The 25,480-nt window shown below is 45.6% G+C and overlaps 1 protein-coding gene across 7 annotated transcripts in view; it reads left to right on the top strand.

Moving 5' to 3' along the window:
• Window positions 1-19,435, top strand: part of LOC120916558 (suppressor of cytokine signaling 3-like) — a 427,102-nt gene extending 407,667 nt beyond the window's left edge. For 4 of the 7 annotated variants that reach the window (XM_040327604.1, XM_040327602.1, XM_040327608.1 and 1 more), the window contains one exon: window positions 18,098-19,435. In XM_040327604.1, coding sequence (XP_040183538.1) covers window positions 18,181-18,816 — 636 coding nt within the window. In that variant the 5' untranslated portion in view covers window positions 18,098-18,180 and the 3' untranslated portion in view covers window positions 18,817-19,435. The other 3 variants (XR_005744008.1, XM_040327603.1, XM_040327607.1) reach the window with 3 other exon arrangements.
• The last annotated feature ends 6,045 nt before the right edge of the window (window positions 19,436-25,480 follow it).

Here is a 25,480-nt window from a genome sequence, read left to right as displayed (position 1 = left end):
TAACAGTACAGCACCTCTCAGGGGGCATGTCCCCCGGGTATATCCCACTCTCTGGAACATCCAGCCCCAGTTTTAATCTGCCTAGCGTCAGGAGAGGACATGGCCTTTCTGGAGCCCATGTTCTCTGGAGATTTTTTGCGTTTTTTTTTCGCTTTATTTGATTTTGTTCCTGCATTTTTGGATCCTGGTATCTCCTATCAACTGCCGACTGGGTGACAGGCTGAATCTTGATCCTTGTAGTCCCCCCATGTTCGGCCATCGAGCGTGTGCCGGTCTTTAGCTAGGCCGTCCATGACATGCCCCGTTGCTCCAGGGGTGGCCGGTGAACTATATGTTCCAGGGCACACATATGACCGGTCTCTATGGCTGTGTCTCAGTGTGCTGGGCCGACAGTAATGCCGCAAGCTGACGCTGGTTCTGTCTGGAATGCCTCCAGCCGGTGGTCGGAGGATGGGTAAATAGTATCCCCTTGCCTCGACAGGGTGTTTTCGGCTGGTGCATTCCTGTGGAGGTCGACTTAGGGTCCGCCCTGCTTTCCTCTCTCCCTTTCCTCTCCCTCCTTCCCCGTTCTGGGTGGCGGCTGTGAGGTGGGGGTCCACCTGGGGGGGGGGGGGCTCTGCTACTGCAGGGGGGCTGTGCTGCTGTGGGGTACTGTATTTTTTTCGCAAAAAAAAATGATATTGAAAATAATTGCTTTTTATTGAAAATAAAAGCATAGGATATATCCTATGCTTTTATTTTCAATAAAAAGCAATTATTTTCAATAAAAATTTTTTTTGCGAAAAAGATACAGTACCCCACAGCAGCACAGCCCCACAGCATGAGGGAAGATGTACAAAATAGAACACCAATCTGCGTACGTTACAGGCCTTCCAGCAATGAGAAGTATGGTTTGTCATTGCGCTGCTAAACAGTAGTAAGCAAATACCTGAGATTAAATCTGCTATATCATAGAAACATGCATTAGGATTCTGCAAAACGTTAAACCTGAAGGGAGTCACAGGGGTACTCACGGAAGAAAGGAGAAAAAGAAAAAGAGAAAAAAGAAGGGGGGATGGGGAAAAAGGGAGAGAGAGAGGTGTCTTCGAATCAGCTCATTTACCTGGTTATAGTGGGTCCTCCCGAAAGGTGCCACGGCTACCAGACAACGTCATGGGCCTCCAGCCTGTCCTGCATCCTGGCAGTCATTCTCTCCATCAGCTCCACATCCTTAACTCTAGCATATAAAGCCTCAGGGGTGGGGGGGAGCGACTTTTCCAGTTGAGGGCTATGAGGCAGCGTGCAGATGTGAGAATATGGTGTGTTAACTTTTTATAGGGCTTGGAGACTCTCAGGGGTGACAGGCCTAGTAGGAAGAGTTTGGGGCACATGGGGACCTGCATGTCAAAGAGACGGCCCAGCAGTTGTTGAACTGCGGTCCAGTAGTGGGAGATCATCGGGAAGCTCAAATAGATGTGAAAGAGCGAGCCCCTATCTGTTTGACATCGCCAACAGCGATCTGAGCTAGTATATGGCGTGAAGTACGTCAGGGGTCATATACCAGAAGAAAAGTACTTTTTATGCATTCGCCTTGTACAGTGTACTCATTGCCGCCTGGGACCATATTATCCGCCATTGCTCTGCTGAGATTACCTCATTAAGGGCTTTTTTCTCACCGGATCATATAGGAGTGTACCCTGGGATTCTAATCGGTAGGTGTTTAGTATCCTGTATATATCGGAAATAAGGCCTTTCTGGGCTGATCCGGCCAGGATCAAAGTCTCAAAGGGCACTGGAGGGGAAAATTGCAGGTCAGGCGCTATGGATAGGGCGTAGTGGCGAATTTGCAAATAGCTATAGAATACCTGCGAGGGAGGTCGAATTTGGTTTGGAGGCTAGAGAAAGGCAGTAGTTTGCGTGAGAGTGGGTCCACTAGGGTCCCAAAATGAAACAGGTTCCGAGATGTCCACGGATGGGTCATTTGGTGGGTGAGGCTATCTGGCACCTTAGGGTTATACATAAATGAGGTCAAGAGCGAACGCTCTGAGGACAGCCCGAGCGGTCTCGACAGCCGACGCCAAAGACGTCGGAGCTGTGTCATAGATCCCAGCAAATGTTCAGGGGGAACCTCCGCATCCGCACTCCAAAGTAGGTTATTGGGATGAGTCTGGGCTAACCATAGTTTTTCGATCTCCGTCCACTTATTGTAAGATCGTTGTGTGAAGCAAGAGGCTATCGCACAAAGTTGAGTGGCCTGTTAATATTTGACTAGGTTAGGAAACACTAGGCCCCCGAGCGTGCCACCGTTAGTACCGTCTGTGGTATCCTATGTCTCTTGTAGTTCCAGGTAAATTTAATTAGGTCAGATTGGAGTTTTCTCAGGTGTTTGTAGGGGACAAGGATGGGTAACGTTTGGAAAAGGTAGAGAAGCTTTGGGAGTATCGTCATTTTCACTGAGGCGATCCGACCGAGCAGGGAAATATGTTTTTTGCGCCAATAGGGATCTTATTGAGCGAAATAGGGGAGGGAAATTTTCCTGGTACAGAGTGGTGAAGCTCGGAGTGATATCCCCAGATATTTCAGGGGGGTCATTTTCCAGTGTATCCCCAGATATTTCAGGGAGGTAGTTTTCCAGTGGTAGGAGAAGTTGGCCTGTAACTGAGCAATCTCCGCCCCAGTAATGTTAATTGGGAGGGCCTCTGATTTAGACGTGTTAATTTTATAGCCCGACAAGGCCCCATACCGGGCCAGTTCTGCATGAAGGTTCGGGAGGTAAATTCTAGGTTGGGTCAGAGAGAGGATGATGTCATCCACGAACAGGGAAATTTTAAATTCCCTGCCCCTAACAGGCACCCCCCGGATAGACGGGTTGCTTCGTATAGTGGCCGCTAAAGGTTCAACGCAAAGAGCAAATAGCAGGGGCGAAAGTGGGCACCCCTGCCGAGTGCCGTTGGTGATGGGAAAGGAGGAAGGGCGAAGGGTGTTTTGACCTGGGAGGAGGGATTGGAGTAGAGGTGGCGGATCGCTCTCATAAATGGGCCCCGGATTCCCATGTGATGCAATGTGGCGAACACGAAGGGCCACCCAAGTCGGTCAAAGGCCTTCTCGACGTCCAAGCTAAGTAGCAGGGATGCCGTGCTGTCTCTGTTCGCCACATCCACCAAGTCTATTACCTTTCGGGTGTTATCGCCCGCCTGCCTGAGAGGCACAAAGCCTACCTGATCCTTGTGAATGAGGGAAGGGAGGCAGTTTTGTAAAAATTTTCAAGTCTGAGTTCAGCAGGGCAATTGGTCTATAGTTGGCACATAGAACAGGGTCCTTGTCCGGCTTGGGGATCAGGGTGAAAAAGGAGCGCTGCATGTCTGCCGGGACGGGGCTATCTTGAAGGAAGGCATTAAAGAGTTTGCACATGTGAGGCAGCAGGAGGGGCAGGAAATCTTTATAATATTCATAAGGCGGGCCATCTGGGCCTGGGGACTTGCGGGAGGGTAGAGATTTGATGGTCTGCTCTATCTCCTCTTCAGTAATCTGCATATTCAGGGAAGTTAGGTCATAGGGTTGGAGCCTAGAAACACCGCTTTGTTCAAGGTATTGTGCCATGCTAAGGGAAATGTCCGGGGAGAGAGGGTCACTGGGAATGTCAGGGTTGTTGTAAAGGTACGTGCAAAAGTCTGCAAACGTGCGGGCTACGTCCCTGGGGTGGGATTGTAGACAGCCCGAGCCGTCCTTAACTTGATGAGGCGTCGTCACAAGGTGAGTATCGCGCAGTTTCTTCGCTAAGAGGGAGTGGGCCTTATTGCCCTTATTGTGGTAGATTTGCCGCAGTCTAATGAGGGCTTTTTCCACACGGCCTAGGGCCAGGTCCCTCAGGGTTGCTCGGAGGTTTGTAATTTTCTTCAGGAGGGTGACGGAGGGGGACATTTGCAGTCGGCGCTCCAGGACCTCAAGTTCCCTTTCGGTTCGCTGCTTAGTGGCCGATGCGTCTTTTTTTAAGGCCGCAGATATTGCTATACATCTACCTCGAAGGACTGCCTTATGGGCCTCCCAGAGCGTAGAAGTGGAAATATCAGCGGTGTTGTTTTCTACAAAGTAGAGTTGTAGGGTAGAGGTGAGTTCTGTTTTGGACGGTAGGTGTTGGAGGAGAAAGGTGTTCAGTCTCCAGTTGTAGGGCCTATGAGCGAGGGAGCCTAGGTCTAGTGTAAGCATGATCGGGGCATGATCTGACCACGATATCGGGAGTATCTGCGCCTCACACACAACCCGAAGTGTAGGATTGTTAGTGAAGAAGTAATCAATGCGGAAGTGGGCTTTATGAGGGGCCGAGTAAAAAGTGTACTGCCGATCGCCTAGCTGGAGGGCCCGCCAGGCATCAACGAGGGCATATCGTCTGGAGATTTGGCGGAAGAGCTTCGAGTCCCTGAGAGCTCGAACTGACAACGCCTGGGAGCCCACCACATGGCGATCCGGAGTCACAGATTGGATCAGGTTGAAGTCGCCCCCTACTACTAGTAGCCCATGGTCCGACGAAAGAGGCGAGTAAACAGCCTAGTCAGGAATCTGTGTTGCTGGACATTCGGTGTGTATATCGCGCAAAAAGTGACCTCCCGCATCTGCCATAGGCCTCGGAGGATAACAAAATTACCCTGGGGGTTGCTGTAATGGGTGGAGCAAGTGAACGGAGACCCATGTTTAATAAGTATTGCGACCCCAGCCTGCTTGCGGGGACCCGACGAGGAATATATCTGTGGGAATTGTTTAGAGGCGAACGGAAGGACCCCTTACTGTCAAAGTGTGTTTCCTGGACGAAAACTACATCCACTCCCGACTGTCTAAACTCCCTTAGTGCCAGATGCCTCTTCTTGTCAGAATTCAGGCCGTGCACGTTCAAAGATAGGACCTTAGCCATGAGGTTGGTGGGGGGGGGAGAGGGAGTCTCTTACCTGAAGTGATGCGGAGCCAACGGAGATCAGAGGTCAAGGACCGGGGCGCCCCGGGAGGTGTTCCAGGCAAATCCCACGCACTTCGTGGAGAACCATCCGATGATTGAAGGGAGGAGGGGAGAAAGGAGAGCTGAAAGAAAGAAGAAGAAGAGTTAGATCTAGTTAATCACTGTTTTTTTCTTGTGTGTGCTAACATTGGCGCCAGACCTTGAGAGGCCGATAAGCCTAGATCTAATCGGTTTCCTCTGAATCTGCCCGGCCACACCTCATGAGAATGTGCCAGACGGGTGTCCGGGAGCCCTAGGTGGTCATCAAAAACTGTAACTGCAAAACGGGGGAAACTACGGTCACTAAACCAGGGGGGGGAGGGGGGTGGATGAGCAGAAGGTTCCTTTTCCCTCAAGTCTCAACAGAGACACGCCCATTAGACAGACTAAAGGTGAAGCTTAGGGCACTATGGGGGGGGACTAAATACTAAAAAAAAAATGTCCAGGGCGTAGTCACCAGGTTTAGTGTAGAATTGGACTATTCAAAAGAAAAAACAACAGCAAAAACATCTCAAGAGGCACCTGAAGTTCAGGTGCCTCTGCGGTTGGCTGTTTTGCGGGGTGCTTCCTTACTCCTGGGGCGATTGGACGGAGGTACTTTCTGCCAAATTGCTGGCGGCGCGGGCGGTGTAGCTACAAGGTCCCACTCCGGGAGTTGGGGGACAGGGATCCCCAGGACATCACAAAAGGCTTTGAGGTCCTCCGGATATCTCAGTATGGACGTCGGGCCGACTTGCCCTGATGTTTGGCTGTGAGGCTGAAGGGGAATCCCCACCTGTAGATAATTTGTTCGTCTTGCAAGGCTCGCAGCAGGAGTTGCAGGAGTCTGCGATTTTGTAGAGTAATCCACGAGAGGTCTGGGTATAGTTGCACCGGTACATCCTGACGCATCACTTTCCACGCCAGACGGGCCTGGCGCATGATTTCTTCCTTCAAGGGGTAGGAGCTAATCCTGCAGATGATATCCCTTGGTTTGGAGGTGGCATTTTTAGGGCGCAACGCCCAGTGGGCTCTGTCCATCTCGATGCGTGAGGTGGGGGGTTCTCCTAGGAGACCGTTGAACACCGTCTGCAGCGTACTCTGAAGGTCCTCCTGATCCTCGGACTCCGGGACCCCCCTCAGCCTAATATTATTTCTGCGCCCCCTATTGTCCAGGTCTTCTACGTGGCGTTGCATGTCCCGCAACAGGGTGTGGTGGTCTGCTCCCTGGAGTTGAGCCATGTGGACCGCCAGCTTGGTTTCCTGGATTTCCTCCTCCGCCATTTCCACTCGATCTGCCAGGTGCTTCATACCTGATTGGAGTACCTGAATTTCTGAGCGGCACACTGACTTAACTTCCTCAATCAGTTGTCTAAAATCCTCCTTAGTAGGAATTGCTTGTAGGTAGGAGTGCCACTGAGGAGAGACAGGGTGGGCATATGCTGGTACCGGTGGGTGCCCGGAAAAGGGGGGGAGACACGGTGGCGGCTGGGAGTTTGGGGTGGCGTAGCCATGAGCTAGGTATGCTAGCTCTGTGGGAGAGTGCCTCGGGTCACCCCATGATGGTGCCTGGGTGAATGATGAGGATGCACGGATGTCTGCTCCAGAGGCATGGGGTGCAGAGGATAGGTGTAGCATGTTGGGCTCCAGAAGGGCAGGAGGACTGCAGCTGTGAGAGTCTCTGAGCCTTAGGTGGGGGTGGATCAGGTGCATGGGGGAAAAAGGCCTCATGGATACCCACAGGCTCTTGCAGTGCTTGGTCGGCTGGGTAAAGTGGTGCCGGCAGGGCAGGGAAGTCCTCTGATGAAATGAGGATCCGGGATCAGTCTCTGGGAGGCAGGGGTCAGACATTGTCCTTAGCAGCTGGGGAAAAGCCTCAGAGCACTGCGTGTAGTGCGGAGGGGGGGGGCCTGTCATGGCGGCCTGTGCCTCACGCGGTGGAGTCCCAGACAGGGCAAGATGGCTGGGGCTGAGGTAACTCACCGCTCCTGAGGGGGATGAGAGGTCCGCGGAGTGCGTCGGTGCCGATGGGTGTCCCTCAGGAGCCAGGGATGTGGAGCTGGCCTGGCCGGGAGAGCCTCGTGGACGACTGGGAGCAGGCCACAGGGGGGTCCAGCGCCATCTTGTCGGATCCGCCGGGCGGCATGTCTTGGTGGATAAAGAAGGACCGGAGGTCCGCTGCGGTGCCAGGCGGGGGCTGAGAGGATCCCCGTGCTTTTGTGGAGTGGGTGCACCTGGATCTGCCCATGTAAGTGCGGATAAAGGTCCCCAAAAGTGCCGCGTTATGCTGGGCTGAGAGAGAGCAGGAGGTTCAGGCCTCCATCCAGGACGGCTTCCGGTCACGCCCCTGGTACTGTATTTTTTATTGTGGTGGTGCTGTATTTTTTTATTGTGAGGTGCTGTGACAATGTCTGCTGTGTTTCACTGTGTGTTTTACACGTGTACAGCCGCCATTTTGCCGGAGCCGTGGCTCTATAAGTCGGCGGCCATTTTCTTGTAGCCCACATGCTGTTTTTCTGCATGTTGGCGGCCATCTTAGAAATGTTTTGACCTCTATTGTCTTGAATAACGGCGGCTAACACCACATATTTTTCTTCCTGAGGGAACGACACAGCACAGGCAGCACTCTCAGCTCTGCACAGTGGTACAGCCTGGTTCTGGCGGTGGCCTTCTTCGAGGCAGTTCCGTATGCCCAATTCCACACTCGAGTGTTACAGAAAGAGATTTTGTCACGTTGTAACAAACTTCCTTCGTCTCTGGATTACCAGATTCAGGTGAGTCGACTGACCAAGTCTTCCCTAGTGTGGTGGCTGACATCTCCGGTACTCCGGACCGGGAAATAATTTCTGCCGTGTCACTGGACAGTGATCACGACGGATGCCAGCCTCTCCGGCTGGGGGGTGTCTAGGGTGTCCAGTTAGCCCAGGAGTCCCACCTTCCAATCAATGTACTGGAGCTCAGAGCGATCAAGTTGTGTCTCTCCAAATGGTCTCTGGGTCTGCAAGGTCGACCGATCAGAATCCAGTCTGACAACGCCACGGCTGTGGCATACGTCAATCATCAGGGGGGCACATGAAGCTCGGCTGCAGCGACGGAAGTCGCGCACATCCTCCAGTGGGCCGAAAGCTATGTTCCAGCTCTGTCGGCGGTGTACATTCCGGGGGTGCTGAATTGGCAAGCCGACTATCTAAGTCGCCAAAGGCTAGACCAAGGAGAATGGTCGCTACACCCGGAGGTGTTTCAGACCAAAAATGGGGCACTCCAGACGTGGACCTTCTAGCATCCCGTCTCAATCGGAAGGTGTCACGATTGGTGACCAGGTTAAGGGACCCGTGGGTGGATCTTTTTAGACGCGCTGGTGTCGCCTTGGGGTCACTATCGCCTAATTTACGCCTTCCCTCCCCTGCAGCTTCTTCCTCGCCTGCTGCAGGGGGTGGAAGCCGGTGATTTCTACTATGCTACGAGCACAGAAGTCTACTTCACAAAAGATTTACCATCGTACGTGGAAGGCCTACATCTCTATGTATGAAGAGATGAAGTGGCACCCCCGTACATACGTGGTGTCCCGGATTCTGCTGTTTTTACAGCGTGGAGTGGATCAGGCTCTCGCCTTAAGTACGGTTAAGAGTCAGATCTCGGCTCTAGCTGTTTACTTTCAGCGACCCTTGGCGGCGCACTCCTTGGTGCGTACGTTTGTGCAGGGGGTCCGGCATGTGGCCCCCTCCTGTGCATCCTCCACTGCCTCCATGGGACTTGAATTTAGTTCTTTCGGTGCTTCAAGAAGCACCGTTTGAGGACATTCGAAAGATTCCTTTGTTGACTTTGTCTCATAAGGTGGTTTTTCTGGTGGCAATTACTTCGGTCAGACGGGTATTTGAACTGGCGACTTTGTCTTGCAAGGCTCCTTACTTGGTCATCCATGAGGATAAAGTGGTGCTGCGGCCGCAGCCATCATTCCTTCCAAAGGTTGTTTTGGCTTTTCACATCATTGAGGACATTGTTTTGCCATCCTTATGTCCTCGGCCGAAAAACCTGAAGGGGGCCACTTTGCATTCCTTGGACGTGGTTCGGGCCCTACGGGTGTACTTGTCTGCTACGGCTCCGTTTCAGAAGTCAGACTCACTGTTCGTGTCGGTGACTGGTCCTAAAAAAGGTTTGGCGGTCTCGTAGGCCACCATTTCTAGGTGGATCAGACAGGTCGTGCTCCAGGCTTATGCCCTAAAGGGGCGGGCGCCTCCCTTTCAGGTCACAGCGCATTCGACCAGGGCGATTGGTGCCTCTTGGGCTTTCCGTCATCAAGCGTCTGTCTTACAGGTATGTAAGGCGGCAACCTGGTCGTCAATCCACACCTTCTCAAAATTTTACAAGGTGGATGTGAGTGCATCTTTGGATGCCTCCTTTGGCCGCAAGGTTTTACAGGCGGCAGTTTAAGGTTGAAGTTCCTCCGTTGAGGGTGAAGGGGTGAAAGGGTGAGGGTTTGGGGTGAAGCTTGGTTTGCTGTGTTTTTTTCCACCCCTCACATTTTTTTGACACTGCTTGGGGACGTCCCTTAGGTCAATGCTGCTGTGTCCGTCCATGAACGGAAGAGAAAATAGGATTTTTGTACTCATCGTCACATCCATTTCTCTGAGTTCATGGACGGACACAGCACCCACCTCTCCTTTTGTTTGTACTGCTTGTCTACGAACTGAGGCTGGATGTTCCAGAGAGTGGGATGTACCCGGGTGACACGCCCCCTGGGAGGTGCTGTACTGAGAGAAGTGTTTTTAACACTTAAAGTGCTGTTTTTTTCTGCCTAGTCTCTCCTAGAAGGAAGGTATATAACCCTAAGGTCAATGCTGCTGTGTCCGTCCATGAACTCAGAGAAATGGAGTACAAAAATGTTCCTATTAAGACACACTGTAGCAGATCTGTTAGCTCTTTGTAGACCTTTTAGCATCAGGCATCTGTTTCTTAGACTTGCATGGCTGCCATGTGGTCATCTGTTCACACATTTGTTAGGTTCTACCTCTGAAGCCATTTTTGGGCCTAGTGTGCTACAAACCGCTCACTGAATCTGCATAAAAAAATTCTGTGCTTGGTGTATATCCTAAAGAAAGCTGACGGTACAAATAAAGCCTGTGATACTAAGCCTCAATGAACATATATAAAATCAAAAAGTGTATACAAATATTGACCACAAATAGCATATCAAATCATAAATATATATGTGAACACAAAAGGTGCAAAGAATATTAAAAGTCCCCAAAATTATCCAGAAAGCAAAGAAGTCCTGTGTTAGTGCAAGAGGCTGATTTTCAGCTCGGTTCACACTGGTGCAATGCAGGAAACCCTGCGAATCCAATGCGGGTTCCTGCATTGCATCTGAATCGCCGGTGGTTAATACTGTCCTATGCGAACCGCTGCGGGTGTCAATACAAAGTTAATGACACCTCCAGATCAGTTCGCAGATCGCAGTGCGAACTGTGAATACAGACAAGAATCGGATCGCATCGATTTGAACACCCATGCGATTCAATTCTGGTGTGGACAAAAAAAGGGTCCTGCACAAGTTTTTCCGAATGCGCTGCAGATTCAGTCATACGTTTGTGATCTGCACAGCAATGTGGTGCGAATCACATGCAATGTCTGGCATTGCACCAGTGTGAACCCGCCCTTCTGCTTTCTCCACAGGTGCATTTGAGTGGATTAACGCACTGGCTCCTGTGCTAGTGTGGAACTGTTGGAAGAGTTGGTGGGCATTCTCTTCTTTGCACTGGCACAGGACTTCTTTGCTTTCTGGATAATTTCAGGGAATTTTAATATTCTTTGCATCTTTTGTGTTTACTTATATAATTATGATTTTATATGCTACTTGTGGTCAATTTGTAATATAGCGCTGCACTTTTTGATTTTTTTTTATATGCTCACTAAATCTGTCAATCTTTAGAGCGGCGTAGCGCATATAATATGGAATAACAGATATCGAAAAATGCCTCACGTAAACGACATAGATTACAGCGACGGGCGCAAGTACGTTCGTGAATCGGCGTATCTCGCTCATTTACATATTCGACGTGTAAATCAACGGAAGCGCCCCTAGCGGCCAGCGTAAATATGCACCCAAGATACGACGGCGTAGGAGACTTACGTCAGTCGTATCTTGCCACAATTCAGGTATATCTGATTTAGAGAATCAGCGCATAGATACGACGGCGCACATTTGGACTTACGACGGCGTATCAGTAGATACGTCGGCGTAAGTCTCTGTGAATCCGGGCCTAAATGTGTCCTGTGTCCTGTACGAAGAAGCTGGCAGTGGGAGGGGTTATAAAGGGAAATGTCTACAGCTTTCTCTTTTTGCCAGTGTCCAATCACTTGAAGCCCATGACTAAAGATTACCATATGTGTCCTGTACTACAAGAACACTGTTTTTTGTTTTCCAAAAGTATCAATAATTAAACCTAAACAATTGCTATGACAGAAATTCTATTTTCTTAAAAAAAATTCTCCAATTTTCTTAAGTTAGTTCTGTTGACTGCTAATGTTTACATCTAGGACTTAGGCCCCGTACACACGACCAAACATGTATGCTGAAACTGGTCCGCGGGCCAGTTTCAGCATACATGTTCGGTCGTGTGTGGGCGCGAGCGGGCCGAATTCCAGCAAACATTTGCCCGCCGGGCCTTTTCCCAGCGGACAAATATTCCTGGACGTGTTTTAAAACCGTCCGCTGGAATCCTGCCCGCTCGGACATGTACGGTCGTCAGTACAGACCTACCGTACATGTCCAGGCGCCCGCTGTCCCTCGCATGCGTCGAATGACTTCGACGCATGCGTGGAAGCCTTTAAATGGCAGGCCCGCCCACGTCTCCGCGTCATTGCCGCGTCATCGTCGCGGCGACGACGCGGACACGCCCCGCGTATTGTTTACGCGCGGACTTCTGTACGATGGTGTGTACAACCATCGTACAGAAGCCCTCTGGCAGACATGTACGGTGAAAACGGTCCGACGGACCGCTTTCACCGTACATGTTTGTTCGTGAGTACCCGGCCTTAAGGTGCAGGAACCGAGTTAAGTGCTAATGACTATGGTGGTGTACATCAAATATTCAGAAACAAAATCCACTGCCTTGAGACCTTAGAAGCAAAATAGCAGTCAACTTAAAGCAGAGCTCCACCCTGTCATATCTTCATCTGTCACTCTCCTTCCTGTATGTGTTAACTGCGGGTAGTCTGCGGGTATTGTGTAATTTCCCTTACCCACACTGTCTCCTGGGGGATTTTGTCATTGCTCCCAGGAGTCATTACGGAGGCTTGCTGCGAGTTATCTGCTCTATGTCCCTGCTCGCTGTAAAGACTGAGCATGCGTGGGAACGAGGGATCGTTTCCACGCATGCTCAGTCTTTACGGCAAACAGGGACGTAGAGTAGACAGCAAGCCTCGGCAATGACTCCTGGGTGAAATGACAAAAGCTCCCAGGAGACAGTGCGGGTAAGGGAAATTACGCAATACTACCCGCAGTTAACACAGACAGGAAGGAGAGTGACAGATGAAGATAAGACAGGTACTGTCACTAAAAAAAAACTAAAAAAAAAGTTCAGTTTCTTCCTTCATTCGAGGCTGCAATGTAATTAAGCTCAAGTGTTAAAATAGGGCGGAGCTCCGCTTTAACATTAATCTGCAATTTTGGGTATTGAGGAGGAGCAAGAATGGACTTTATAGGTACCAATTGTAACATAAAATTTGTTTTATTGATGCAATCCCACAAGGGTCATTGGATCAACGTTATAGTAAATACATTTGTAAAAGACATCAAAAACAAGAAAAATGTATAACAAAAATAGTAATAAACAACAGAGAATCAAATTAAACCTATACTGGTCCAAGAAAGGCATCAAAGAAATGTGATGACTAGCATATGTAATGGTAAGTTTCAATCAAGCTCTTACATGTTTCGCGGGTAACCGCTTCTTCGGGAGCTATTGGTATTTCTAGGGCTGTTATTGGTTTATACATGTATATTGTTATATAATTATAATTTTCTCTGTCCCAATACTATCTATTTAATTTAAACACCACCGTGGCTAATTAGCAGGTGTTGTCCTGCTTTATTTGCCATTAACCTTTTTTTCACTATTAGTTTCAGGTTGTGTTTAGTATTACACTTTTTTTAAGGGAAGCGCGAATTCACTACCGTTTTATATACATGACATATACTCAACAAAAAATATCATGTGTGCACTAAAGCACCGTATCACAAGGCATGCAAATATGACCATGACCACCAATGTCACCAAAAGGAGGGACAGCGTGCTGTGGGGCCCAAAGGGAGGAAATGTAGGGACACACCAGAAAAAGAAAAGTAAATAGAGGTAGATGAGTACATGCAAAAGTATAGGTTAATTGAATAGTACATTCAAATATTGTAATAAGCCCAAACAATAGTGCCAGAGTGTTACAAGGTATGGGGGTGTAAATTAGGGCAGAGGAGGTGGTAGTAGCACCGGACATACCAAAGTCCGGAAAAAAAAGAGGAAGGGGAACAAAAACGAAAATGATAATTATGCCTACCATCCAGGATACTGGATAGGGTTTTATACAAAAACCTGTGAGGACTAATGTAGCAAAAATATCGGTTAGGGTAGGTAGAATACAGGGTTTGTCGGTAGGTCCTGGTGGCAAGGCAGCCGAAGGTGTATCTATCATGGAAATAATTCCATAAGAAAGACAATAGTAGAAAAAAAAAATAATAGTCATCGTTAGAACTTATTGCAGAGGGCTCGTAGGGGAAAAAGCAATAGTCACTGGCAGGATCTATTGCTAAATATAAATAAATATAAAATGTGTCCATACATACCCAGTAAGGCGCCACTAGAGGATTAGACACAGTGGCCAAATATTTTAGAGAATAAGGATGGTGAAATCACCAAAGCATATATTCATATAAGAGGGATAGGATTTAGATGTTGCTTCTAAATTAAGTGAGTGCCAAGGAACATCTTAAGGGCTGCAATAAGGTAGTATCTGTATAAGAAAGCAAACATAAAAATAAATAAACCCCAATTGGAATTAAGCCCAATAGCAGAACAAAGTCCCGCTTGACCATTATAAAGATGAAAGATGAAAATACCAAGAAAATTGCCTACCAGCAATATCCACGACAGCACCGTGGATATTGAGAGATGACCTCTGCCTAACTGGGCTAACACCCCCTTATAAATGTGTATCTCCAGTCACGTGGGCGGCCGGGACTTTCGCGTCACATGACTCGGCTCAGTGTCCCGAAGAGCCAATCAAAACACTCGTATCACGGCGATAGCGTCGAATGACGCTACGCCATAAGAGGTGGGCGTGAGAGAGGCGCCGTCGGAAAGGGGAGGGAGGACGAGCTGGCACCAACCAATGGAAGCCAGTCAGGCCTGTCACTAGTACAAGGTCCTAGTCAGATGGTGAGAGAAGCCTGGCTAGCATGGCGGAACAAGAAGCTTGTCACTCCATTCCCCAACCCACAGAGTGCAAAACATTACATTGCACGCTGTTGTTCCCTGGCCGTACATAACCTACCAAGGGATGCCAAAATTGCACGCTAGTCCCGAGGGACAGAGGGAGTCATGTCATATTCTCATGCCTGAAACACAAAGTGTAAATACAAGCAAGAAATAATAAATAAAAAGATATAAAGTACAATATTGCACAGCTATATCTAGTAATGTGGATGGTACCATAATTCATTATGTATAAATATAAAAAGAAAGAGGACATTATTAAATGCATATCCATGATGTAAGCAAACAAGGGGGAGGGAAGAGAAAAGGAGGGGGGCGGGACTGTACAACAAAAATGTTAGATCTGAGTCATAGGGCAGGTCATAATAAGTATATAGAGATCCTAATCCCATATGGTAAGATGGATCGCTAAGCTATATAGGTAAATGGAGAAGGAGACCCTACAACACTTTTTTAGATGTGGACATCTATATAGAAAATGACAACTGCCTAGCCTCAACACTGTACCGTAAGGAAACTGCAGAAAATACCATCCTGCACTCATCCAGTGCGCACGCCACCCCCCTCATTCGCAGCATACCATATGCGCAATATGTGAGACTTAGAAGGAACTGTACACATGATGGGGACTTCAAACATCATTCTGACGTGCTTAGGGAACGTCTATTGACACAAGGGTATTCTAAGTACCTCCTTCGCAAAGCATATAATAAGGCACTACAACAGTCCGGAAAAACATTGTTGTATAAAACAAAAAACCCAACAGGATCCTTATGGTACGGTCAAATTTATTACAAAATATTCTGACCAACAGGATCAAGTCAGGAATGTACTTACGAAACACTGGCATAATTTGTCAGAAGACACGGTCCTGAGGAAGTATGTGGGCGACCGACCAGAAATGGTTTTCAAGTGCTCCACATCTTTGCGTGACCACTTAACATGTAGCCATTATGCCCCTAAAAAACAACAGTCTGATCCGGGTAAAGGAATGTTTATATGCGGACACTGTGCGTTTTGTCGTTATTTAGCCACAGGGTCCGCGTTCATACTACCCAATGGTGAACGCTTCCAACCTAGATTTAGAGCAGACTGTAACACTGTAGGTGTGGTATATCTGATGACATGCTCATGTGGTGCATACTACGTCGGCAAAACCATCCGCCAACTTCGTCAACGCATTAGAGACCATATATATTATTCTTTCAATGGAAAGATTCTGACACCAATAAGCCGACACCTAGATCTCTATCACCGTTTTGATACGTCTTCTGCTTTCTTTGTGGTCCTAGCTGTGATACAGCGTGACCCAAGGGGAGGTGATTGGGATAAAAAAAATATTGCAACATGAAACTAAATGGATTGAGACACTCAACGCTACACAACCACCTGGAATTAATGAACTACAGACATATAAATCCTTTTTATAGGAAATTACTATTCCAAGTGTTGTAGGGTCTCCTTCTCCATTTACCTATATAGCTTAGCGATCCATCTTACCATATGGGATTAGGATCTCACAGTACTGGCTCTATATACTTATTCTGACCTGTCCTATGACTCAGATCTAACATCTTTGTTGTACAGTCCTGCCCCCCTCCTTTTCTCTTCCCTCCCCCTTGTTTGCTTACATCATGGATATGCATTTAATAATATCCTTTTTCTTTTTATATTTATACATAATGAATTATGGTACCATCCACATTACTAGATATAGCTGTGCAATATTGTACTTTATATCTTTTTATTTATTACTTCTTGCTTGTATTTACACTTTTTATTTCAGGCATGAGAATATGACGGGACTAGCGTGCAATTTTGACATCCCTTGGTAGGTTATGTATGGCCAGGGAACCACAGCGTGCAATGCAATGTTTTGCACTCTGTGGGTTGGGGAATGGAGTGATGAGCTTCTTGTTCCGCCCTGCTAGCCAGGCTTCTCTCACCATCTGACTAGGACCGTGTACTAGTTACAGGCCTGACTGACTTCCATTGGTTGGTGCCGGCTCGTCCTCCCTCCCCTTTCCGACGGCGCCTCTCTCACGCCCACCTCTTACGGCGTAGCGTCATTCGACGCTATCGCCGGGATACGAGCGTTTTGATTGGCTCATGGTGCTATCGGTCTCCTAACGGTCCTGCTGGTAGGCAATTTTCTTGGTATTTTCATCTTTCATCTTTATAATGGTCAGGCGGGACTTTGTTCCGCTATTGGGCTTAATTCCAATTGGGGTTTATTTATTTTTTATGTTTACTTTCTTATACAGATACTACCTTATTGCAGCCCTTAAGATGTTCCTTGGCACTCACTTAATTTAGAAGCAACATCTAAATCCTATGGGACAACTATCCCTCTTATATGAATATATGCTTTGGTGATTTCACCATCCTTATTCTCTAAAATATTTGGCCACTGTGTCTAATCCTCTAGTGGCTCCTTACTGGGTATGTATGGACACATTTTATATTTATTTATATTTAGCAATAGATCCTGCCATAGATCCTGCCAGTGACTATTGCTATTACCCCTACAAGCCCTCTGCAATAAGTTCTAACAATGACTATTATTTTTTTTTTCTATTATTGTCTTTCTTATAGAATTATTTCCATGATAGATACACCTTAGGCTGCCTTGCCACCAGGACCTACCGACAAACCCTGTATTCTACCTACCCTAATCGATATTTTTGCTACATTAGTCCTCACGGGTTTTTGTATAAAACCCTATCCAGTATTCTGGATGGTAGGCATAATTATCATTTTCATTTTTGTTCCCCTTCCTCTTTTTCTTCCCAGACTTTGTTATGTCCGGTGTTACTACCACCTCCTCTGCCCTAATTTACACCCCCATACCTCTGGCACTATTGTTTGGGTTTATTACAATATTTGAATGTACCATTCAATTAACCCATACTTTGGCATGTACTTATCTACCTCTATTTACTTTTCTTTTTCTGGTGTGTCCCTACATTTCCTCCCTTTGGGCCACACAGCACGCTGTCCCTCCTACTGGTGACATTGGTGGTCATGGTCATATTCGCATGCCTTGTGATATGGTGCTTTAGTGCACACATGATATTTTTTGTTGAGTATATGTGATGTATAATTATATACCAATATACATGTATAAACCAATAACAGCCTGTTTTTCTCCCTAGAAATACCAATAGTTCCCGAAGAAGCGGTTACCCACGAAACATGTAGAGCTTGATTGAAACTTACCATTACATATGCTAGTCATCACATTTCTTTGATGCCTTTCTTGGACCAGTATTGGTTTAATTTGATTCTCTGTTGTTTATTACTATTTTTGTGATACATTTTTCTTGTTTTTAATGTCTTTTGCAAATGTATTTACTGTAACGTTGATCCAATGACCCTTGTGATATTGCATCAATAAAACTAATTTTATGTTACAATTGGTGCCTATAAAGTCCATTCTTGCTCCTCCTCAATACCAATTTTTCAATATACGCAGGACGTGGCACTGCACTACTATAAGACACCCACAGTTCCATCCTGTGGCTGGTGTACTTTAATCTTTTTTGCAATTTTGGGTAAACATAAACTATGTAAAACATAGAAGACAAACTAATAATGAGGTATTGTTTAATAAAGTAATATTATTTTTATATTTTTTTTATTATTCTTATAATTTTCCTTGCAGGTGAATTAAGCAGAAGTCAAACCTGGATCAGCCTGGATCTTCCCTGTTGCAAAGTGCATCATTTCAGGTTTATTAGCTTGACGATGGTCACACGTCGTTGGAGTTCCTTCCATTGCTGCTTCTGCCCATCATTCATCTTTGCAGCCATGAGCTCACAGGGTGCCCAACTCTCCTACCATTACAAGTCTTTTTGTGGGGACTATGATAGAGTGGAAACAGCTCTCGAAAGGTTGGAGGCCAGTGGCTATTACTGGAGCACTCTTTCAGGTACTGATGCTAAAAAGATCTTATCCAACCAGCCCGTTGGTTCCTTTCTCATCCGTGACTCTTCAGACCATCATCACCTATTTACTCTTAGTCTTCGTACAACTGCTGGAATTACCAACCTACGCATTAAACTTGAGGGCACTTCTTTTTACCTAGAAACAGTGGCTGGAACAGAGAGCCCTCCAACCTTTCCATGTGTGGTAAAGCTGGTTGAACATTACATGAGATTGACAGCAGCAGGAGAATCTGACTCTAATCTGTGCTACATTGAAGGGAAGGAACAGACAGTCCCTCTAATGCTTAGGCAACCGTTAAATTGTAAAGTTGTGTCTCTTCAATATTTGTGTAAACAGACAGTGGTGGCCAACATGCCAGCAGGAGCATCTGGCTCTGATGGGGTCTTGGAGGAACTTCCTGTTTCTAAGATGCTTCAAAATGCCTTCCAAAACTAGATATGTTTTATTAAGCTGGGACACTTAAGTGCACTGAAATACCATCATGCCAGTCTTTTAAGAAAACATGTTCACAGCACCTTGTTTCCATGTTTGGTAACATTCTATACGATGCCTCAGGAAAGACAAAAGAAAATGAAAATGTTATTTAGGAACTCAATAGGGTTTTGGTTTTGTGCAAGAACAGTGCATTATTTCTATACATGTAAAAGTTAGAAACATTATCGTAACCATACACTGTTATGTAATTGGATTGACATAAGTGATTTGTGTTTGCTTATTTTTTTGTTTAAAGTACAGTAGCAGCATACCACGGACCTAATGTAGGAACATGTTAAGCTGATGCTACTATCTCTTCTGTTTCAAACACAGAGTCTGAAATTTTCCCATGATATAATATTAAATACAACGTACGTTTACCTTTACTTAATTATCATTCCTGTCATTGCTTCTTTTTAGCTATGCCTACTGAATTTTCTAGTATGTTTTGCATCATTGTTGTGTTGAAATATATTTTTCCTGGTTCCACTTCATCTTTCATACAAATGTGCTCACATTCTCATCAGTGTTGATCTCATTCATTGTTGACTCAATAAATGCAACTGCCCATGTACATGAAGCTGTGCTTCGGTTAGTGAAATGTTCTTCTGTTCAAATTCTGTCTTTGGTTTGCACCAAACATGTCTACTGTTGGAGACAAATCATCTGGTCTATAACAAGTGAATAATACCAGCTGAGAAAACGGCAACACACATCCACATCCAAATGTAACTATTGAAGAGCAAAAAAGGGGAGAAAAAGAACACCTAGGGGGAAGAACCTCCTATTTGTTCATATAGGACTTTAACCACTTCATTACTGGGCACTTAAACCCCCTTTCTGCCCAGACCAATTTTCAGCTTTTAGCGCTGACGCAATTTGAATGACAATTGCGCGGTCATACAACACTGTACCCAAATTATATTTTTATCATTTTTTTCCCACAAATAGAGCTTTCTTTTGGTGGTATTTGATCATCTCTGCGATTTTTTTTTTTTTGCACTATAAACAAAAAAAAAAAAAAACATTTTGAAAAAAAACACAATATTTTTTACTTTTTGTTATAATAATATCCCAATTTTTTAAAAATATATATATTTTTTTCCTCAGTTTAGGCTGATATGTATTCTTTTACATATTTATGTTAAAACAAATCACAATAAGCGTATATTGATTGGTTTGCGCAAAAGTTATAGCGCCTACAAAATTGGGGATAGATTTATGTTTATTTATTTTACTAGTAATGGCGGCGATCTGCGATTTTTCAGGCCTGCGATATTGCGGCGGACATAATCAGTGAATTTTTATAGCACTGATCACTGTATAATTGTGAATGGTCCCAAAATAGTGTCAAAAGTGTGCTATAAAAAATGCACTGATTACTGTATAAATGTGACTGGAAGGGAAGGGGTTAACACCAGGGGGTAAGGAAGGGGTTAAATGTATTCCCTGGGTGTGATTCTTACTGTGGTGGGGAGGGTACCGATGCTGTGTCCCTATGTACAAGGGACACAGCATCGTCTCCTCTCTCCCTGACAGGACGTGGAGCTCTGTGTTTACACACAGAGCACCACGTCCCTGCTGTCACTGCCGATCGTGGGTACCTGGTGGACATCGTGGCCGCCAGGCACGCGCATCGGCATCTTAGCGATGCGCCGGGCACAGTTTTTCCCCGCTGCACGCCCCCAGCGGCGCGTGTGGGGAATGCAAATAAAAGGAGGTCCAGAGACGTCCACCTGGCAATTGAGAGCCGCGCTGTGGACGTTTTTCATCTACAGCGTGGGTCTCAAGTGGTTAAGGGATGTGTATTATCAAGGCCAAGATGCTGAGAGCGCTTAATCGCACTAGACTCCTGGAAGTGGTACAGAGTGTATAGGGCACAAAAAAGCATGAGTCACCAGCAGGTTTTAGCTTGAGTGATGATCACTGGGAAACCACTTGAAGGAGATGAGTATGGGGCTGAGCAGCTTTTTAACGGCAACGCAAGCTTCTGGAGTTTCCCTGACAAATGTATTCTTCTCCTTAGTCTTTAGAAGGGAATCGGGGGTCTTTAGTAACCAAAACTGCAGTGTTTATCCTCCCCATAAACATTTACTGTACAAAATAAGGACCATATGGTGAGTACATGGATTAAAAACTGGCTACAAGGGCAAGTTCAGAGGTTGGTGGTACACAGAATGGTCAGGGGTGAAAAGTGGGGTCCCCCAGGGTTCTGTGCTGGGACCAATCATTTAATTTGTTTATAAACGACCTGGAGGATGGGATAAACAGTTCAATCTCTGTATTTGCAGACTATACTAAGCTAAGCAGGGCAAAAATTTCTCCATAGGATGTGGAAACCTTGAAAAAAGATCTGAACAAATTAATGGGGTGGTCAACTACATGGCAAATGAGGTTTAATGTAAAATAATGCAATTGGGTGGCAAAAATATGAATGCAATCTATACACTGTGGGAGAACCTCTGGGAGAATCTAGGTTGGAAAAGGACCTGGAAGTCCTAGTAGATGATAGGCTCAGCAATGGCATGCAATGACAAGCTGCTGCTAACGAAGCAAACAGACTATTGGCATGCATTAAAAAAGGGATCAACTCCAGAGATAAAATGATAATTTTTGCGCTCTATAATGCCGCGTACAGACGAGCATATATGTACGATGAAATCGGTCCGCCGGACCGTTTTCACCGTACATGTATGCCCGGGGATTTCTGTATGGTGGCTGTACTCACCATCATAGAGAAATCCGCGCGTAAACAATATGCGGGGCGTGTCCACGCCGTCGCCGCGACGATGACGCGGCGACGTGGGCGGTCCTGCCAGTTAAATGCTTCCACGCATGCATCTAAGTCATTCGACGCATGCAAGGGATGGCGGGCGCTCGGACATGTACGGTAGGTCTGTACAGACGACCGAACATGTCCGAGGGGACAGGATTCCAGCGGGCTGTTTTAAAACAAGCCCGGAAATATTTGCCCGCTGGGAAAAGGCCCGGCGGGCAAATGTTTGCTGGAATCCTGTCCGCTCGGGCCTACACACGACCGAACATGTATGCTGAAACTGGTCCGCGGACCAGTTTCAGCAGACATGTTCGGTCGTCTGTACGGGGCCTAAGACTCTGGTCCGGCCGTGTCTAGATAATGCTGTCCAGTTCTGGGCACCAGTCCTCAGTAAAGGATATACTGGAAATTGAGAGAGTACAAAAAAGGGCAAAAAAGCTAATGAAGGGTCTGGAGAATAATAGTTATGAGGAAAGGTTGCAAGAACTGAACTTATTCTCTCTGGAGAAGAGACGCTTGAGAGGGGATATGATTTAAATTTACAAATACCATACTGGTGACCCCATAATAGGGATAAAACTTTTTCACGGAAGGGAGTTTAACAAGACACTTGGCCACTCATTAAAATTAGAAGAAAAGAGGTTTAACCTTAAACTAATAGAAGGTTCTTTACTGTAAGATAGGCAAGGATGTGGAATTCCCTTCCACAGGCGGTGGTCTCAGCGGGCAGCATCGATATTTTCAAAAAACTATTAGATAAGCACCTGAACGACCACAACATACAGTGATATACAATGTTATACTGACATATAATCACACACATAGGTTGGACTTGTGTCTTTTTTCAACCTCACCTACTATGGCCCGGATTCACAAAGCACTTGTGCCGACGTATATCTCAAGATACGCCACATAAGTGCAAATGTGCACCAGGGTATGCGTGTGCCCGAGTCACAAACCAATATATGCCTAAAAACTGGCCACCCTACGCCGACGTATCTTGCACACGCCGATGTAGCGTGGGCGCAAATATGGGCTGGACGCATGTTGCTTCTCCCATTGATTAGGCATTCAAATATGTAAATGAGGGAAATACGGCGATTCACAAAGTGCGTGCACCCAGCGCATGCTACGCTAGCCACGCGTAAGTTGTACGTCCGGCGCAAAGTTATTCCCCATAAAGGAGGTGCAACCCGGCAACAGACGTGCACAGGTCAGCTGGAGAGCAGCTGCAGCAGCACCGTTACGGACGAGCTGAGCAACCACACTTGCAGGACAACACATCTTTATGCCAACATGCCAGGGGTAGCCATGGTCATAGCACTACTGCATCCACAGGCACAGAGGAGGGCACAGGAGAGGATATACCAAATAGACATGTGCAATTCGTTTTGTTTCTAATTCGTTTTTTTACGGAAATTCGTTAATTACGAATTTTCGTATTTACAAATTTTTTATTTACGAATTTTCGGACTTCCGAAAATTCGAATTTACGAATTTTCGTATTTTCGAAAATTCGTCTTTACGAATTTTCGTATTTCCGTTTTTTTTACATTTTCGAATTTTTGTATTTACGGATTTCGGAAATTCGGATTTTCGGAAATTCGGAAATACGAAAAATTGACGGATTTTAGAATTTTCGAATTTTTCCATTTTAGAATTTTTCAATTTTAGAATTTTTCAAGTTTCGAATTTTTCAAATTTCGAATTTTTCCATTTTCGATTTTTTTTAAGTTTTGAATTTTCGAATTTTTAAATTTTCGCATTTTTCACTTTTCAAATTTCGAATTTTTCAGATTTCGAATTTTTCAATTTTCGAATTTTTCAATTTCGGAATTTTTCATTTTTCGAATTTTCGAATTTTTCAAGTTTAGAATTTTTCAATTTTCGAATTTTTCAAGTTTCGAATTTTCGAATTTTTCGCATTTTTCACTTTTCAAATTTTGAATTTTTCAGATTTGGAATTTTTAAAATTTCGAATTTTTCAGATTTGGAATTTTTAAAATTTCGAATTTTTCAGATTTCGAATTTTTAAAATTTTAAATTTTTCAAATTTCGAATTTGGAATTTTCGAATTTTTCTAGTTTCGAATTTTCGAATTTTTAAAATTTCGAATTTTTCAATTTTCGAATTTTCGAATTTTTCAAGTTTCGAATTTTCGAATTTTTCAATTTTCCAATTTCGAATTTTTCAGATTTCGAATTTTCGATTTTTTCACTTTTCCAATTTCGAATTTTTCAGATTTCGAATTTTTCAAATGTCGAATTTATCAAATTTCGAATTTATCAAATTTCGAATTTATCAAATAACAAATTTTTCAAATAACAAATTTTTCAATTTTGGAATTTTTCAATTTTCGAGATTTCAAATTTCGAGCTTTTCAATTTTCGAAATTTGGAAATTTCGTATTTCCGAATATTCGTATTTCCGAATATTTTCGTATTTCCGAATTTTCTTATTGCGAAATTTCGAAAATTGAAAAATTTGAAAATCGAAATTTCGAAAATTGAAAAATTCGAAAATTGGAAAATTCGAAATGTCAAAAATTTGAAAATCGAAAAATTCGAAATTCGAAATTTTGAAAATTAAAAAATTCGAAAATTGAAAAATTCGAAATTTCAGAATTTCCGAAAAAAAAAAACGAATGAAACAAAAACGAATTTACGAAAAAAAAAACACGAAAATAACAAACTAAAAAAACAAATTTTTTGGCAGTGCACATGTCTAATACAGCGCATGAACGTCTTTGGCATGGGGGAATCGGAGGTGTATCGCATCTTCAGATTTAGCCCTGGTGCCATCCTGGAATTAGCCACAGCCCTGCATGATGAAATCACCAGCCAGACAGAATGCTCACATGCAGTGCAGCCACTAGTCAACCTTGTGGTATATGTGCTCTGGAAAGATCCACTGGCGAGGAAATGGAGTGTTGCCAGTACCTACTGGCAACACTCCATTTCCTCGCCAGTGGATCTTTCCAACGTACAAGTGGAGTCATGTCTGGGATGTCACATTCCACCATGAGCAGATGCGTGCACCAGGTTGTCCCTGCAATCCTCACACGCATGTCCCACCACATCATCAAACCCACCCATGAGCATCTGCGGCAGAAGGCAATGCAGGATTTCTACAGAATTGCCGGATTCCCACGCACCGTGGGGGCCATTGATTGTACACATGTGACACTACGGCCCCCCGTGCCACAGAGCACATATATCGCAATCGTAAGCAGTGGCATTCCATCAACGTACAGGTGATAACCGATGCCCAATGCCCCATATGGCACGTCCGTGCCAAACACCCAGGGGCCAGCCACGAAAGCTACATATACTGTCAAAGCAACAACCCAACAGAATTCGAACAGAACGTGAACGTGGCTGGTTGGTGAGTGACATGGGTGTCAGGCATGACTGTCCGACCCCATGATGCAGACATCACGAGGGACACATGCACGACTAACATCCTCCTGTCTTTTCCCTTCCAGGTGACTCGGCATATGCACTTGGGCCCCATCTCCTGACTCCATACCGGAATCCCCAAACCAGAGGCAAGAGAAGATACAATGCTGCACACATACGCACCCGTGCAGTGGTGGAGCGCACATTTGGCATCCTGAAGTCCCGTTTCCGATGCCTTGATAAGTCCGGGGGTGCCCTGTTGTATTCCCCAAACTTTGTGTGCCAGATCATCGGTGCATGTTGCGTGCTGCACAACTACGCCATGAGAAAGGGCCTAGAGATTGACATATGTGATGACCTGACCCCCGAGCCACACAGTCCCACCCTGCTCGAGGCTACCCCGTCTGCTGAAGGAACAGCAGTCAGGAGTTGCCTCGTGGAATGCATCTTT

Source organism: Rana temporaria, chromosome 10 (assembly GCF_905171775.1).
Source record: "Rana temporaria chromosome 10, aRanTem1.1, whole genome shotgun sequence".
NCBI lineage: Eukaryota > Metazoa > Chordata > Amphibia > Anura > Ranidae > Rana > Rana temporaria.
The sequence above is the reverse complement of the archived record's forward strand: the minus strand, read 5'-3'. Positions and strand labels throughout refer to the sequence as shown.